The sequence below is a fragment of the Kryptolebias marmoratus genome, linkage group LG13, assembly GCF_001649575.2.
Source record: "Kryptolebias marmoratus isolate JLee-2015 linkage group LG13, ASM164957v2, whole genome shotgun sequence".
In the NCBI taxonomy this organism is placed as follows: Eukaryota; Metazoa; Chordata; class Actinopteri; order Cyprinodontiformes; family Rivulidae; genus Kryptolebias; species Kryptolebias marmoratus.
Genome location: NC_051442.1, coordinates 19623091 through 19639856, shown reverse-complemented (window position 1 = coordinate 19639856; position 16766 = coordinate 19623091). Strand labels below are relative to the sequence as shown.

Sequence of the window (16766 nt, the reverse complement as noted above, 5' to 3'; positions counted from 1 at the left end):
CGAAAAGGTAACTGTTTTCCCACCTTTTAACTTTCAAAATAACTTTCTAAAAAGCGTTTTACCATAAAACAGGCCGCGTCCAAAGAGCCCACCTCTGGTCACGAGATGCTCGACTCACGCTGCTCAAATGTGGGCAGAGTCGTCTGGACGTGAGGTTCCACGATTTCCGTTTCGGACTAAAACTGTCTGCTTCACGGGTGCATTTTATTGAAGTGAAGAGGAAGGGTTTGACCAGCAGCAGGAGTGTTTCCACCAACTTGTGGTGCCATGTTTGCACTCAGTGGAGAAGCTAACATTCCCCTCGTCCTACATGACTTCGGGGTAGTTTTTTTTTGACTTGCACAGTCTTTTTGGAGGGAGAAAACCCACACCAAAGTGCCAAATCCAACTTTTGCAACCGAATATCAATGACTTCATCTGAAATGCTTCTTTTTAAATGTTCAGCTAAACAGAGGCACCTAGATGTGTTTAAAATGGAAGATGCTCTTTAATGGCTTGTCTCATCAGCCTTCTTTTTTTATTTTTTTTTGTTCATATATTGTACATCTACACACCCAGTCTGCATCACCTTATAAAAAAACAAGCTAAAAGAGTAAAGTTTACCACTTTGTAAGACTTTAACAGCATTCTGGCTTTGAGGACGCCGAGCTGAGAAGCTGTTCAGGTGTTTCTTTTTCCCGTTCTTCTCGCAAACATTAACAGCCTGCGGCCAATATTGGTGCGTTTTCATTTCTGAATCCTGCCCGCACTTCCTGTTGGAGGCTGTTAGCAGGCCGGCCCATCCTTCCCCTCCCATGTGTTTTGAACACGTGCAGAATGGGATTTGCGTGTCGTTTTGTTGATGTTGTCTGAAAGGCAGCACATGTTGCTTTAAAACCTCTGCTGTCCTCGTCCACATGGACGCTGCCACCGCAGAAGCGGAGATGAGCGTCGCCAAGAACATCGATACAACCCCGTACCGTCACGGAGCCAGGCTTTTGGACTTGTTTTTGTTGGTCCTTTTTTTACCGTTTTATTTATTTATTTAATTTTCAAACCAGGATCTCCATTTCCACTGTGTTCTGGTCCTGACGCCTCGGAGCCCAGCACGGCGTCCGCTCGAGGTTAACGAGGGTTTTGCAAGTGAAATTATAGGTAAAAATTTGCAAATGTTAACACCACATGGTGCTCGAGAGTTCCTGTCATGATCTCTTCCCAGTGCGTACGGGTGTGCAGGTGACATCCTCACCTGTGCCCCTCCAGGTTTCTTGAATCGTCCCGACTTCTTTTCACTGTCGATGGAGGATTTTGTAATTCCGTTAAAAACCTTTCTTTGAGGAGGAAATGTTCCTGAAATCTGCGCAGTGATTTATTTATTTTTCTCCTCAAAGGTCTGAGCTTATATTTATACTAAATCTGAATTGCAATCCCCTGTTAATCCAGCCCTAAACTGCTCCGTCACAACCGTTTTGTGAGGTGTTGGAGGCCTGTCATCCACATGTACAAACAAATCCAATTAAAGGCCTAACATTCCTTGAAGGACTGCATATCACCCGTAGTTGTGCCGTAATCCATCATTCATAGATTTGCCAACATTTAACCGTCTTGGTTTGATTTTTTTAATTTTTATCTTGGAGACCAGTACCTGTGTAGGAGTCCACACTGTGGTGCCATGACAACCCCAGCATGCACCAGCGTTGTGTGTAGGCTCCCGTTTAGACAGCCGGCCGGCCCTTTGAGTCTGGGAGGGCCAGATGTTCCCATGCAGACAGAGAGGTGAGATGTTTGCTGAGCGCAGTCTGTGTTTGCACGGCTCTCCGCAGAGTCACCGCCCCGGCTCTCCGATTCACCCACCCCACCCCCTGAGATGTCGTCTGGTCTGCCGAGGAAAGAGCCGGTGGGCAGACAGTCGGAGACGAAGGAGTCGCCGCAAACGTCTCGGTGTACGGCCGGGGTGAAAGGACCAAGGGGTGATACCCCCCCCCCTTCAGCTCGTCTGCAGATATCGGGGGGTTTATTTGGTCTCGCTGGAGTTCAGACTGCCTATTATATCGACGCAGATTTGCTTTGGCTTGACACATACAGTCCATGAGGGGATTTGTTTCCAGCCAGTGTATTGAGCTCATCGGTGCAGCTGAGATCCGTTCAGAGCCAACATTTACCAACAACCCTGCATCTCTGCGATCCACTCCTGTTTACTTCGGTGGAATCTGAGTGGGAGCTTTTTTTTTTTTTTTACCGCCTGCCACTGAAGACGAAGGCAGAACTAGTGTTGTCTGTACCTTTTTTTTTTTTCAAAATATCTCCTGAGTTACTGAGTGTATTTTATTGAAACTCTCAGAAAATAATCACTGGATGAACATCTACAACTGAATAACTTTTAGAGGCGTTTTAATTCAAGATGGCCGCCACAGCAAATTGATCATAAAAAACAAAAAATGACTATAACTGTAAATTTTAAAGACATTTGACTAAAATTTAATGTGTTCGTAGCTGAGACTGATCCTTAACTTATACTCTCAGCACAATCTTATCTCACAAGATCTGCTTTAAAAATGTTACCGTTAACCATTAGAGTCAACCTTGTCTGTCTGTTAGCAAAATATCTTAGGGACCGTGGATCAGATTGTAATGAAACTTTCAGAAAGTGATCACTGGATGAACATCTACAGCTGAATAGCTGATGGCTGCCACAACTAATCAACTTTAGCAAACTCGGCCAGTTTTACAGATATTGAGCTAAAACTTGGTGTGGTAGTAGCTGAGAGTCATTCACAACACATAATCCAACTTAATCAGGCCATGTAAGACATTGTAATATCCCATGAGGTCGCACCTAATGTTATTTTCAGGGTTTGACCAACATGGCTCCAGCTCTGTCAGTCCCCAACACCAGATGATTTTGGTTTAAACCCCCTGGCACGTGGCAGGTGGGCTTTTAGGCTTTTATTTATCTTTTTGCTTTGCATGTGAGTGGTCAGTCACGGAGAGTGAAAAATTAGGTCTGTCACAAGAACTGTGTGTAACAAATCAGAGTCTAAGACGAAGCTGTAGTTTGCTGAAACTCCTGGAGTGGTTTATAAATGATTGAGTGGCTTTGAGTTATTAAGGCGTCTGAATTCTTACACCGCTGACATTTTGTCACGAGTCATAAAAAACCAAAATGGTTTTTTTGGTGTTGAAATGGCAGATTGGGTTTTGAGTCTGCTCAGAAGTTTTTATTTATGTACATGTGTTTGTATATGTGCGGGAAGGCCAGTTAGGATAATGGGTCGATGGATAAATCTCTCACAACGGGCCAGTGTAATGCGGGAAGCTGTGTGTGTGTTTTAAGCCCTTTTAGGATGATTTGTGAGAGTCAGCGCTTGCACAGTTCTGTCCAGAAGAGCTGCTCTGCCCCCCCTCTCCTTTAAATCAACCCAGTGCTTGCGAACAGGCCAGGGCTGGTTAATGCTGGGTCAATAATATGGGTCTGAATGGGACAAACACACAGCCTCAACTTTTTCCTCTGTTAAACACAGCTTACATGCCAATAAGAGTGGTCTGGGGGGAAAAAAAAAACAAAAACACAGACGGGGAACATTCTTTTCGGTGTCTATTAAGGGCCTAACATTCCTTGAAGGAATGCTTATCACCCATCACCAGTTTTTAACCCAAGACCATCTTATGTTGAGAAAGGATGTAACTGTTTTGGTCAAATGTCGTAAATGATATGTGCGATCTCCTGCGACATTGCGTGACGTGTTAGTGCTTGAAGTATGTGCTGAAGTCAGCTACTGTCACATCAAATTTAGCTCCATGTCTGTAAAATGTATGGATATTTTTGTGTCTGCTAGAGTTTGGTTGGCTGTAATAGTCATCTCGAATGGACTCCAAAGGTTAATGGGTCGTAGATGTATATCTAATAATGTTCTGAGAGTTTCACCAAAATCTGTCCAGTGCTTCATGAGATATTTTGCTAAAAGACAGACAGCCAGTGTTGACTCTAACAGCTAACACCAACGTTTTATATGTAGTGCTTTGACTATGTGTTGTGAATGACTCTCAGCTACTACCACACCAAATTTTACCTTTTTATATCTGTAAAATGGGCCACATGTAGCCATTTTGGTTCCTAAGGTCAGGTGGCTGTGGTGGCCATCTTGAATTGAGTTGACTCCAAATGTTAATCGGTTGTAGATGTGCTTCTAATGCTTAGTTTCTGAGAGTTTCACTGAAGCCTGGCCTCTGGTTGATGAGATATTTTGCTAACGCAACAGACAAACAGACACAGGCGAAACCATTATCACTCTTATAGTTCCCCGTGCATGCATGTGAGCATAACATAGACGCACAGCTGCACCGATTATGATTTTGTTTGCCGAGCTCTCGGAGCAGAAATGCAAACCGTGGGAACACCTGGAAAACGGGAGAGGAGGTGGCGGTATATCAGCTCGGCTCCTGGCTCCGTACCAGGCATACATGCATGCACAAACACATCTCACATGGTGCGAGGGCAGCCTGGGATCCCAATCAGCAGCACTTAACAAAGCTTCCCTCTTTCTCCCTTTAATCGGAGGCTCAATTTGTCGCCGGGGTGTCGGGTTCCTGATAAGCGGCTTTGACTCGGAGAGGCGAGACGGGTATGAGGAAGAGCACAAAATGGATGCACCTGCTAACAAATGAAATCAAACCACTCCATCTTCATTTCCCCCTTTTCTCCACCAGCTGGAACAATGCTAGCTCACTTTAGCTCTGAGCACATTGAGTTATTTCCCACTAAGCAGAAAAAGAAGCCTGCCTCACTTCCAGTAAAACGGTGCGAGGGCGCTCGGCTGTCTGCCACATAACTTCTGATAGACCGCACGGCTCAGTTTCAGCTGCTAAAGGAGCTTAATGTCAAATATTCATCATTTTTTGGGGTATGATTTACAACGCTTTTGACATTTTTTATGGTCTTTGAGTACAAATTTGGCATATCTTCCCCTTATGAATGCAAGTCGGTCTTAGCAGTAGATCAGCTGCTCTCGCTGAGGGGTCTTGAACCATTCGTCAGCAATTTGCTACTGAACTTTCACACAAAGCAATCAACTTGAAAAACGAGCTGTCTCAGGTGATTTCTGTTGCTGCTCATGCCATAACACACAAGCAGAACGCTGGCTGATAATGATTTTGCCTGCCTGTGCGTGTTTGTTTGTCTATAACATCTCGAGAACCACTCGGCAGCTTTTAATGACGCTCTCATACAGCAGTCACTGAACCGATTGAAATTTTAAAGTCGACTCAATTCAAGATGGCTGCTACAGATCAGCTAGTTTAACCTTCGCAAAAAAAAAGGCTAAAACTCAAATATTGAGCTCAAATTTGCTGAGCTTGTTGCTGAGAACCCATGCTCCACGTGCCACACAGTGAACGAGATCTTTGCTTAGAGCCTCGGCGTTAACTGCGGGAGTGAACCTCGTTTTTCTGTTAGCAAAATATCTCACGAACCACCAAACAGATCTTTATGAAACTCTCAGACAGTAGTTATCCGATGTGAAACTACAAGAGTCACCTTTAGAGTCAACTCATCTCGAGATGGCCTCCGCAGCTAAACCCAAAAATGGCTGCAGTTCAGTCAGTTTTCAGATTTTGAGCTGACAGGTGTGGTAGTAGCTGAGAGTCATTTTCAATGGGTACTCTGAGCACTAACAGATGGCCTGAGGTTTAGACCAAAAACAGCTGTACCTTTTCGATTTCGCAACATAGGATCTTAGTTTAAGACTCCAGTATGAAAGGTGGTGGGTGAGGAGTTCTAGCCCTTTGATTTACTATCTGTGTATTGGTATCTAACCGTGGTATTCCAGTCCTGAACCAGGTCCTCAGCCGACGTTCGACTGCATGTGACTCGGCACTCTGTTGTCTGCTGCGATGCGCAGCTCTGCAAAGATAACACAGATGCGGCGGCACCGTGGCGGAGATGAAAGGAGGAGTGTTGATCACATATGTATGAGCCTCTGGTTGCACGATCAGATGATCACCAGCAGGATAGATTACCATGAAAGTTCCGTCCAGCTGTCATAACTTTGTTGATCCCTGAGAGGTTTGATTTCGAGCCAAGTCTTCCTCCCTCCACTGGCTCATCGTCAGAAACTTATAAAACAAACTGCGTTTGTTAGCCTCAGCTGCAGTTCTGCACACACAAAAAATCTGGATTTTTTTTTTTTTTACTCTGTGAATCTGCTAAAAGTAGCAATTTTGCCTTTGTTAGGTTGTTGCGATAACATTGTCTTCAGCTACATCCTCACTAGCTGAGACACCTGTAAGTAAGGTCTGGCCCAATATGTTAACTTTATCATTATTACACACCACTGAGAGGCGAGCGATAATGTTTTTTTCCTTGTCTGTGTGTTCATGTGTCTGTCCGTTAGCAAGATATCCCATGAACCACTGGACACAGTTTAATTAATTATTTAAACTCTCAGGAAGTGATCATTGAATGTACATCTACAACTGATTGACTTTTCCAATTCAAGATGGCCACCACACCCAACTGACCTTAAAAAAAAAAAAAAAAAAAAAACTATAAGTCAGCCAGTTTTACAGATAATGAGCTAAAATTGGATGATATAGTAGCTAAGAGTAGTTCACAACATAAACTTAATGCTAATCAACTCGTGTGAGATGGAGCGTGAAGTCTTTTCAAGATTTGACCCAAACCCCTAAAACTCGGTCCCTTCTCGTTATAAGATAAGTTTAAAACTTTGCATATCGCCCGCTGCCTTTCACACCACTCCTTCAAACAATGCTAGACTTCAGAAGGATTTCATCTGCTCATCAGAGCTCCCGGGTTTTAATAAGAGTAAATCCAACCCAATCTTCCGATTTGCCTCATGAGATCTTGACTTTTCTTTTACTCTGTGTCATTTTTGTTTTTCTCCCTCCAGTGGTTTGAGTCTGTCATGTCTGCGAGCAGACTGGCTCTTTCCCTCACCGAGGCATGCTCGGCTCCTGGCTGTGCTCTCGATGGATTTGCGGCAGATAAATAAATAACTAAGCTGGCACCCCTCGCTTTGGATCGCCTCTGTTTTGGCAGGCCGTCCACGCTGCGTTTTTTTTTTTTTCTGTCAGGTGTAAACATGCCTGTCAAACGGCGCAGTCAGGGGGCCCCGGCGTCTTGGCATTCACGACGCCGCGCCGCCTCACAGCACTGCCAGCTCGCCGCGTCTGCCTGCCTGACCTTGGCTCGCCTTGACATGACTGAGCACACTCGGCTCTACCTCCAGATTCGCGGGGCTCTTTGCGGGGAGGAAAGCGGAGCTGGCTTAAGTGGCTGTTAGTGAAACTGACCGCAAGTCGAAGGAAAGGGACCTCGGCTGGATGTGCTCGCGGCGCTGACGTGGTCGACGGGTAATGACCGTGACATTGCTGTGGTCGAGCTAGCTGGGCCAGAGCGGGGAAACATGCTGCTTAATCATCTCATCTCGCTGCCGTCCCTGTCATCCTCTCCACCCCGAGAAGCCATTTTTATCGTTCAAGAAGCTCTGAACTCATACAAGAGAGGAAGAACGAGGTCAGCTTGATAAGAAGAGAGTCTCCGAACTTTCCAAGTACTTTCTTTTCAGTTTCCCCGGCGTGTGTTTTGGCTGTGAAACCAACTTTCCATGTCTGACACGTATGCAGAGATGCTGCCGATCCAGTTGTGGACTGTTCTCGGGGCACGCTGTCTCTTCCCGCTCCATATCCTCCACCTCACCTCTGGGAACTGTCACTTTTTCATCAGTCAGTTACGAAGCGTTCACTCTGCCTCCCGGTTCTTTCACACACCCCTCCCCTGCCTCCAAAGAAGAGCAGCTTCAACTCGCTGTCGTCTTCTCTCCCACACTACCGCAGCAGTTTCCCCGTCTGACAGTTTTATCCCTGACACTCTGTCTTGCAACTTGGAAGCCACGATTTTACTGACTCTCAATTAAGGTGCTAGTTGGGTTTAGCTCGGATGTCTTCTCCTTCCTTTTTTTTTTTTTTTTGTCTCTCTCTGCCGCTGCTCACAGTCATAACCCACTCTCGCTCTCTATCGCTTGGCGCCGAAGGGAAATGCAGAGTGATAATGTCTTTGCCTGTCTGTGCGTGTGTGTGTGTGTGTCAGGTTGTTTGTACTGTTAGCAAAATATCTCACGAACCGTCGAACGGATTTTAATGAAACTTTCAGAGTCGGTTCAATTCAGGAAAGCGATCTTGGCAAACATACGAAAACAGTGTAGGACTCAGTCAGCTTTGGGGATATTTCGCTTAAATTTGGTGATTTAGTAGCTGATACTGATCCCCGACCTGTACTCCGAGTGCTAACAGATCAGGTGAGGTATCACATGAAAAAGCACGTAATGTTGTTTTGAAGGTTTAACCAAAATGGCTACAATTCCATCATTTCTCAACATATGATGGTCTGAGTCTAAGGCCTAGTCCACACGTAGCTGGATCTTTATAAACTCGAGTATCTCCGCCACATCGTTCGAAGAAATGATACGATCCACACGGGATCGGTTTTAAAAAAGTGTTCATCCACACGAACCCGCTGAATTTCACCACTGAGCGTTGTTTTAAACATGCCAAACCCATAGGGGGGTATGTTTAAGTCATCATCATTTCTGATCGCTGATCCAAAACTGGCGACGGCGGCGTTGAGCCTCCAATTCGGGAAGGGACAGCTGGCGTAAAACCGCTGCCCTCCAAGCGCTCCTTCTCCTTTGCAATTCAAATGGTTCTTGCAGTTGTGTTTGCAAAAACAAACAGGCAAAAAGCATCTGAACCAAGGTAAAAATCGGCCCCAGACATTTTCCCTTTACTGCGTGGTCAAACAATAACAAATACGTGACGTCAGCGCGGATATTTAAACCTCCAGTTACCAATGTTCACATGCAAACACAAAAAAAGGAGAATTTGCAAGTCTTCTCTTTGGCCGGAGGTTTCATTATCAGTCGTTTTTAGTGCTGTTAAAGGAAGGTTACGTGTGGATGAAAGGTCAAATCGCATAAAGAACTATTCGGTTTGCCAGATATCCAGCTACGTGTGGACTAGGCCTAAAACTCTGACATGAAAGGAGGTGGGCGATATGCACTCCTTCAAGGAATGCCAGTCCGTCAATCCCCCTCGGGTCAGAGATAACATCCTGAGTTGACGAGGCTGGAGCGAGCAAGCGAATCGCCTCGGGATGTGCCGGAGTCATCAAGATGCATTATGTGAAACAGCAACAACAGAAATTCTTTTCTACCTCTGTTTGTAAAGCCTAATGGACTAATGAAGGTTACTCTTTTTGCAGTGTGCTTAAGAGCCAAGACTTCTTTTTTTTTCCTCCTTTCTTTTCTCCCCCCACCTCTCTTCCTTTTCACAAAAAGCTCCGGCTTCAACAGTAAGAAGCTGTTCTCATCTTCCTGCTTCTTTACCTCCTATTCAGAGACTCGGCTTGTAAAGAAAAGTAATTTCACTCTCCCAGTCCCGGAGAGAATCAACACAGTAAAGTTACATTGAATGTCTGCAGCAACATTTTTTTTTTTCTTGGCTCTATTTCAGACCCATAACCTGGGGGTAAACATGCAATTAAAATACCAGCAGCTTGCTTTCTCCTCCACTCTCCTCTCCTTCAGCCACAAGCACAAGTCATGTGTACAGCTTGTTGACTCACTTCTCCTAATTGCCTTTTTCTCATAATTGGGCTAAAGAAGAAGAAAAAAAAAAAACTCCTAATATTCAACCATCAACCAAACACGCTTTCTCTCCTTTTAGTTTTATTGGCTTCTGCCGAAGGTGAAACAGTGATAATGTTTTTGCCAGAGTCTGTCTGTGTTCGTTTGTCTGTAGCATTAGCGAATAATCTCATGAACCTGTGGACATATTTTAACGAGAGTCTCGGGAAGTAGTCACTGGATGTACATCTACAACTCATTAGGAGTTGGAGTCAATCCAATTCAAGATGGCCACCTACGGTGTGCAAACCACATCAACAAATCTAAACAGAGCTACATATTTAAAACCACAACAACAAATTAAAAAGCACAATTACGTTAACCTACTGGAAGAGGTAGGTACCAGTGGGAAACACGAGACAGAAATTGATTGGGCGACAGCACTGTTTGGCTTTTGAACCTGAAATTCAGTGATTAGTCCCAAGCACGTCCAGTATCGCCTCGTATTTATGTCCTGACTCAAAATATTATTGGATAGCAGCAGCTAGATCTACGTTTGGGTCACTGGGAACATTCGTGTTTTGAAAAACAGGCTACAGGCAGAATAACTTCCGGTCCAAAAGCCAAAAGGTGCCGTCATCCAATCAGCGATGTCTCATGTTTCCCCCTGGTACCGTGCTCTTCTGGTAGGTTAATGTCCTTGTGTTTTTTAATTTGTTGTTGCGTTTTTGAAGATGTTGTTGTGTTCAGTGATTTGTTGATGTGGTTTGCACTTCAGGGCCACCACAGCTGCTCCCATAGCTAATTGACCTTAGCCTACATAAAAAATGGCTATAAGTCAGGTAATTTTACATTAGGCTTTGATTTGGTGTGGTAGTAGCTGAGAGCCATCCTCAACACATACTCTGAGCACTAAAAGATTATGTGAGATTTTGCAATAGTAACATTAATTACATGTTTGACCAAACTGCTGTAACTCTGTCACGTCTCATCATAGGATCATCTTACTTTAAAACTCTGGCATTAAAGGAAGTAGGTAATATCTTCAAGGAATGCGTGGCCTTTCATTTTCTCCAGTGTTTTTCTTCACTTCATGTTGTAAGCTTTTGTGTGTGTGTGTGTGTGTGTGCTGGCCTCACCGTCGTTGGGAATTTCAATCGGAAATTTCCAAATCGACGGAGAAGATATTGATCAGAAAATTCTGGAAAGAAATGAAACCATCTGGTTTGACTCACTGAATAGCCTCCGTCTCTCCCGTTCTTTCTTCTATTCTTTTCGTATCCTCTCTACCGTCAGACTGCTTTCTTTTTTTCTTTTTTTTTTTTTCTCCTTCGCCACCAAGGAATGAATAGGAAATATAGGTCAGCTTTTATGGGAGCAATTTGACACATGACACAAGCCATGTGCATCACTTGCTCAAGTCCCTCTTTGTCTGCTCGCCTTTTTATTTGTCTGCACAGTTATTCACACACTTTTATTACGGCTCTATAAGTAGCTGGCAGAGACTTGCAGAGTCTAATACTTTGAGAACCCCGCGGTGTCTGTCTGTACGGGGTTGATAGTGTGAGACGCCTGGCTGGACTCCACCGAGCTTCGCAGGCCGGCTCAGTTCTACTGGGACTCCGAAGATCCAGCTCTGATTCCGTTCACACCAGTTTGACTCTTTATTATGAGAACTATAAGATGCATAGTTCGTTAGGCAGGTGGTGGAGGGTCATGGCCTTACTCAGATCACTACAAAGCCTCTGCCTGAGAGGTTGACCGATACAAGTTTCTGGGCTTCAGAAATCAGCACCAGAAAGGGTGTTTGGCTAGACTTATTTTTTTACCAACATTTGGATAATTCCTCCCTCAAATGACTCGAGAACGTTGTTTCTTCTTCTTGCCTTTTGAACAGACTCTTGACACATCAACGCATCACCGCCACCTTTGGCCGGAGTGAGAACTCGAGTCCCTCTGTGAATCGTTGTGCTGCAGCTGAACTACAAACACAGGCACGTACGCGTACTGCTTGCCTGCTCATACGTGGGGAAAAAAGCACGGACGACTGTGCGTCTAACTTTAGAAGAACTTGTACACTTAAAAATAATGTGCTCCCGTTTAAAAACCAAACCAACCTTGGGCTACAGTGAGCTAGTTATAGCAGCAGCTGCACCTTCGTTTTCCTGCTTGGTAATTGGTTAAGTATACACAGGCACGGCTGATTGCTGATTTTTAGTTTAGTTTTTATAAAGTGGTCAGTATCGGCCAATTATCTCTAACTGTGACCTCGTCAGCCGAGCCAATCACGTGCTGATTGGAACTAGCAGAGAGTCCTTGTCTGGGTTTAATCCTGTCAGGTGTCGTCATTCTGCCCTCAGATAGTCGGCGTGTTTAAAGAAGCCCCAGTGGGGGGTTGTGCGCCTTTGTTAAAAGTACCGGCGTTTTGTGTGTGCGTGTGATGCTATATTTGAAGTCGCCGCGGCGGTGCTGCTGATAGGCGAGTCTGCGGATATCAGAATTCTGTCTGTCGGGTTTCATCTCCTCCTGCTCCTCGCTGTAAAGCAGCGTGTCAGATCGGGCATTACCATAGGCTGACCTTTGCCGCTGCGCTCCCCACTGCACGGTTTTCTGACATTCAGGGGCGCTGTGGGAGAATCAGAGGAGGGGGGGTGGCCTGCTGGATGTTTCCTCACTCGTTGATGTGTGTGTGTTCTTATAGATGATATGACAGTATACGTTGCTTTTGTTTTCCTTCCACTTGTCATCCAGCTCCTTTGCCTTTGAAACCGGTTGGAAAGCTCCCGTCTGGTGTTTAGTTTTCCTCCACCCTGAACCTGCCTGTTGTCGGAGACGTCGCCGTTGTCTTCGTGTGAAATCTCGGCAACCTCTGGTAAATGAGAGCGAGCTGGAAGTCTCGCCCGCTGACATCAAGGCTCCGTCTACCTCAAAATCCTCCCAAGGCCAGAGGGAAAAGAATAACATATCAGGCCAATTAAAGTTAATGCATGGTGACACGCTGAATCGAGGGCAGGGATTGCTGCCATATGGCCGTCCAGGCTGTAAATCTGAGAGCGGGGCAAAGGAAGGAGGCTCGGGGGAGTGGTGAGGGCCGGGGAACAGAAAAGGGTGACGCAGCATCGCCGGTTAAAAACGGCTCTAAAATTCTCCGATCTGTCTGAGTCTCACCAGTTTCTCCCTCCCTCCTCCCTCCTCCCACCTCCCCGTGCCACCGTGCCCCTGCCGCGCCCCGAGGTGCAGCGCCCTCAGGTATCTGTGTATCACTGGCAGCTTCATTAAGCCTTGTTTTTCTTCTCTCACTGGGAGGATTTAAATGAGCTGTCATCCTGACCTTTTTGAGCTCCTGCTTTTTAAAGCGAGTTCAGCCCCCTCCTTCTCCCCCTTCTGCCACCCCACACTCACCACCCGTCCTTCTGTCTTTCCACCTTTCTCTCCCACTTTGTCACTCTTTCCCGCTCTTGTCTCTTCTCCCCGCGGGGGGTAAGATACTTTTAAGCTGTCACCCTGCGGCAGGCAGGCATGCCAAGGTTGTTTTGTGGGTAATTGCCTCTCTCATAGAAGCTGTTTGTCTGTGCACACTTGCCGCCCTCCTCTGATGCCGCGCGGCGAACGGGGGAGGGCGCGGACTCTGTAGACTTAATTTGCTCCCTGACTGTTGTTCGGCACTGATTAAGCAAGCATCTGTGGTGTTTTGATTACAGCAGCAAGCCAAGTGGAGCGTGGCTAACTATTCTCTCTTACACCAAGTTAGTGCACAAAGTGGACAGCGTTTATCGGAGCTACAGCTGAGTTTATTAATTGCTTCTCGTTGCGTCCTCAGCTGGCTCTGTCACTTAACTTCCCTCAAAATAAAGGCCCCCTCATTGGTCCGGAGGACCGCTGTATCGATCGGAGGCTGTTGGCTCTCGAAGGTCTTCTTTTAGGATGTACAGAAGTCAGTAACAGTGCGAATGCTGAGTCAGCGTTCACGCTACGGTTTTCCAGTTTTGGACTTTTTTCCATGCTTTTGTTTCCAGTCCTACTGTTTCTGCATGGTTTGCGTATTTTATCCAATCACGCATCAAAAAGTTCAGCTCATTCATGAGATGGGTGCTGGGACTTTTTGTTTTTTATTTAACTTCATTCACAAATTCTTTCCTTATCGAAATACACTGAGATGTCTTCAGCTCCTTCAGAAACATTGTTCTCTTTGAAACCCGCTTCAGCAGATTTACTGCGTTTTTGTACTTTTATGGCACTTGTAGTTTTAAGCAACAAATCTGCTACCTTTTAGCTTTTAGCTAAGCTTGTATTGCTTTTGAATTGTAGCTATAGCAATCAATTTTAGCAATCATTTTGCTACTTTTAGCTTTTAGGTAACCGTTTGTTACTTTTAAATATTACCTAGGCTTTTACTACACCTAGCTTTTAGCTGCACAGTTCACTTTTAGCTAACGTTTTCCTACTTTTAGCTTTTAGCAAGTGCTTTGTTCTTTTTAACTTTTAGCTAGCCTTCTGCTTTCTTGTTTTTTTTTTATTTTTTTACCTTTTAACAGCTCAGTTTCCACTTCTTCAGCAAATGTCTTCAGTCCTCCAGCGCTCAGCATTCTCACAGCATCCTCACAGAAAATGAAACTTCTCCAGCTCTCTCCGCTCTGCTCCGACGGAGGAGAAGCGGTGACGTGGAGGCGGCAGTGGGGTCCAGCTAGGCGGCTAACGTGCTGGGCGAGTTGGAGGAGAAGGTGGACCGGGTCGATTTGAAGCCGCCAGTCCCTCAGGCCCCGTCTGCCCGTTTTACTTCAGCTGTTTGATGTTTAATTGAAGTTGTTATTGGCTTCAAATGTCACCTTACCTGATGCTCCAGGTGTGAATCAGTTTCTAATTGAAAGCTAACTATGCCTCCCACAGCCCCGTGCCTCTGGGGCCCAGCTACAGAGTTTTATTAGTCCAGACCCAGCCTCCGTATCACCATGCACCATGTGCTGCCTCGCAGTTATATCTGACCTCTTCCCTCCCTCTCTCTCCCCCCTCTCTCTCTCTCTGCAGTGTGAGGAGAAGTGTGTGTCCCATGTTGCATTAGTGTCTGTGTGAAATGCTGGCCTGTCTGCCAGGGCCAGGTGACCTCCCCCTCCAGCTTCTCCCCCACACGCAGATGAACACTGGACTTCAGAAATGTAAGTACTCATCTCGGCTGCGCACCAAACCAAGCTGTTGAAACGCGCCACCGAATCCCAGTGCCAGACCTGGCACGGCTCTTTCCCTTCGCAGCCCCTGCGTTTTCGAGGAGCCGAGAATATTTTTGCGCTCCAAAAACCACAAATCTGTCTTCAAGGGGGAAATTGGGATGAGCTGCGCCATTAATTTGCCGATGAACTAGCCGCCCCCGCCCCCGCTCGCTCTCTCTTCACCCGTGAAGCTATGTCTGTCACCACAGCGGCGGTCCTGTGTGCTTAGCGGAACAGCACCGTCGCCGTCGTGTGTTGAACACAACCATCTCGCCTAATTTTCACCATCAGGAAGAGTCAGTTACTGTCAGACTCGCAGACAGATTGCGGCTGAGTGGTTTTGCCCCGCTGATCTTGTAATGCGAATGAATTTAAGATGCAATCTGCTGCCCTGGTTTAACAGCAGACTTGTCGGTGCGTGCCAGCTGAAGTCAATGTGTTTAAAATTTACAACTCCGCTGACAAACTAGACACTCTAGGGCTGCGAGGGCCAGCAGCACAAACGGAGCGTTAAGGTCAGCAAACGGCTGAATAGGCTGACCATCTGAACAGTGTGAGTGACAGGGATGAACACACGCTGAATGAGTAAGGGAATGTCTGTCGCCCGCCGCCTTTTGTCCCTGGATTTTTAAACCGAGATCACCTGATGTTGAGAAATGACGGAGTTACGGCTGCTTCAGCGAAACCCTGAAAATAATGGTACAACAATATGATGATCTGTTAGTGCTCAGAGTATGCTTTGGGGGCGACTCTCAGCTACTGCCACGCCAAACTTTAGCTCGATATCTTTAAAATTGACTGTCTTATTGTCATTTTTGTGTTAGCTAAGGTTGATTGTAGGCTGCCACCAACATTTACTGTTATAAGTAGGAATATGAGTAGCGCTCAAAGCAGCTGTTAGGGATGATGCTCTGCTACTACCACACCAAATCTTAGCTCAATATCTGTAAAAGTGGATGAGTTACCACCATTCTTGTGTTTTGTAAAGTTGGGTGGCAGTGGCAGCCATCTTGAATTGTATTGTCTTAAAATTTCATCAGTTGTAGGCGTGCATCCAGTGCTTATTTGATGAGTTTCAGGGAAATCTGTCCAATGGGTCGTGAGATGTTTTGCTTAAAGACATAAACACAGATGAACACATTATCGCCTGCTCTGTGTCAGGAGCTAAAACCTGTCAAAGTACATGATATCTCCCTTGTACTGATCGTTTACTACTCTACTTTAATGTATATTTAGTCGATGCCTGATCATATTTAATTCTTCTATTGTCACTTTTTTCACTGTAATCTGGCTAAAACTGATTACAACTCATTACGTTATCCAGCTTTTATCTAATCAAAAAAAAAAAAAAAGGAAAAAAAAACAAGCTCACATCTTTCTTCCTGTTTCAGTCTCTCTGATTGGAAACTCAGTCCCAGCCTGACCCATTTCTCCAGAAGTTTTTTTTTTATCAAATGCTCCCGCTCATCAAGCCTGTAATTTCAGAATCACAGTAATCAGCCAGCCCCCAGGAGATCAGCCAGCGTGAGGGAGTCTGCTGAGTGCCAGCGTCTGTTGCCTCACTCCGGCGGGCTTGTGACGCGGCGCAGCCATCAGCCACAACGCCCCCCCCTTTCATTTCTTCTTCTTCTACGTGACACACGAAGACGCATCTGAGGGCACAACTACAGTTCATTTTGGTTTCTCTGTCCAACGCCGTAATCCATTTAGGTGATGGAGTGATTCCTAGAAGTGTAATTTCAGTCCATTTCTTCCCCTCTCTCGTAATGCTCTTCCTTTTCATGTGTTCTTCAAACAGGCACTGCGCGACATCAAAAAGCCACAGATCTGTGTTTCATTTCGAGTTGATCGTTTTTACGTATCAAAGAATCCGTGGAAGTTCTGTGCGCTCGACGTGGCCCCTGCCATCCCGTAATGGCACCTGTAGCTCACGCCCCCCCCCCCC

General features: G+C 45.7%; 1 protein-coding gene across 1 annotated transcript in view; it reads left to right on the top strand.

Moving 5' to 3' along the window:
• Nucleotides 1-16766, top strand: part of fam222ba (family with sequence similarity 222 member Ba) — a 40663-nt gene that overhangs the window by 14938 nt on the left and 8959 nt on the right. Inside the window, exon 2 of the mRNA XM_017412539.3 lies at nucleotides 14643-14770. Within this exon, the coding sequence (XP_017268028.1) occupies nucleotides 14689-14770 (82 nt within the window). The 5' untranslated portion in view covers nucleotides 14643-14688. The remainder of the gene's footprint in view (nucleotides 1-14642; nucleotides 14771-16766) is intronic.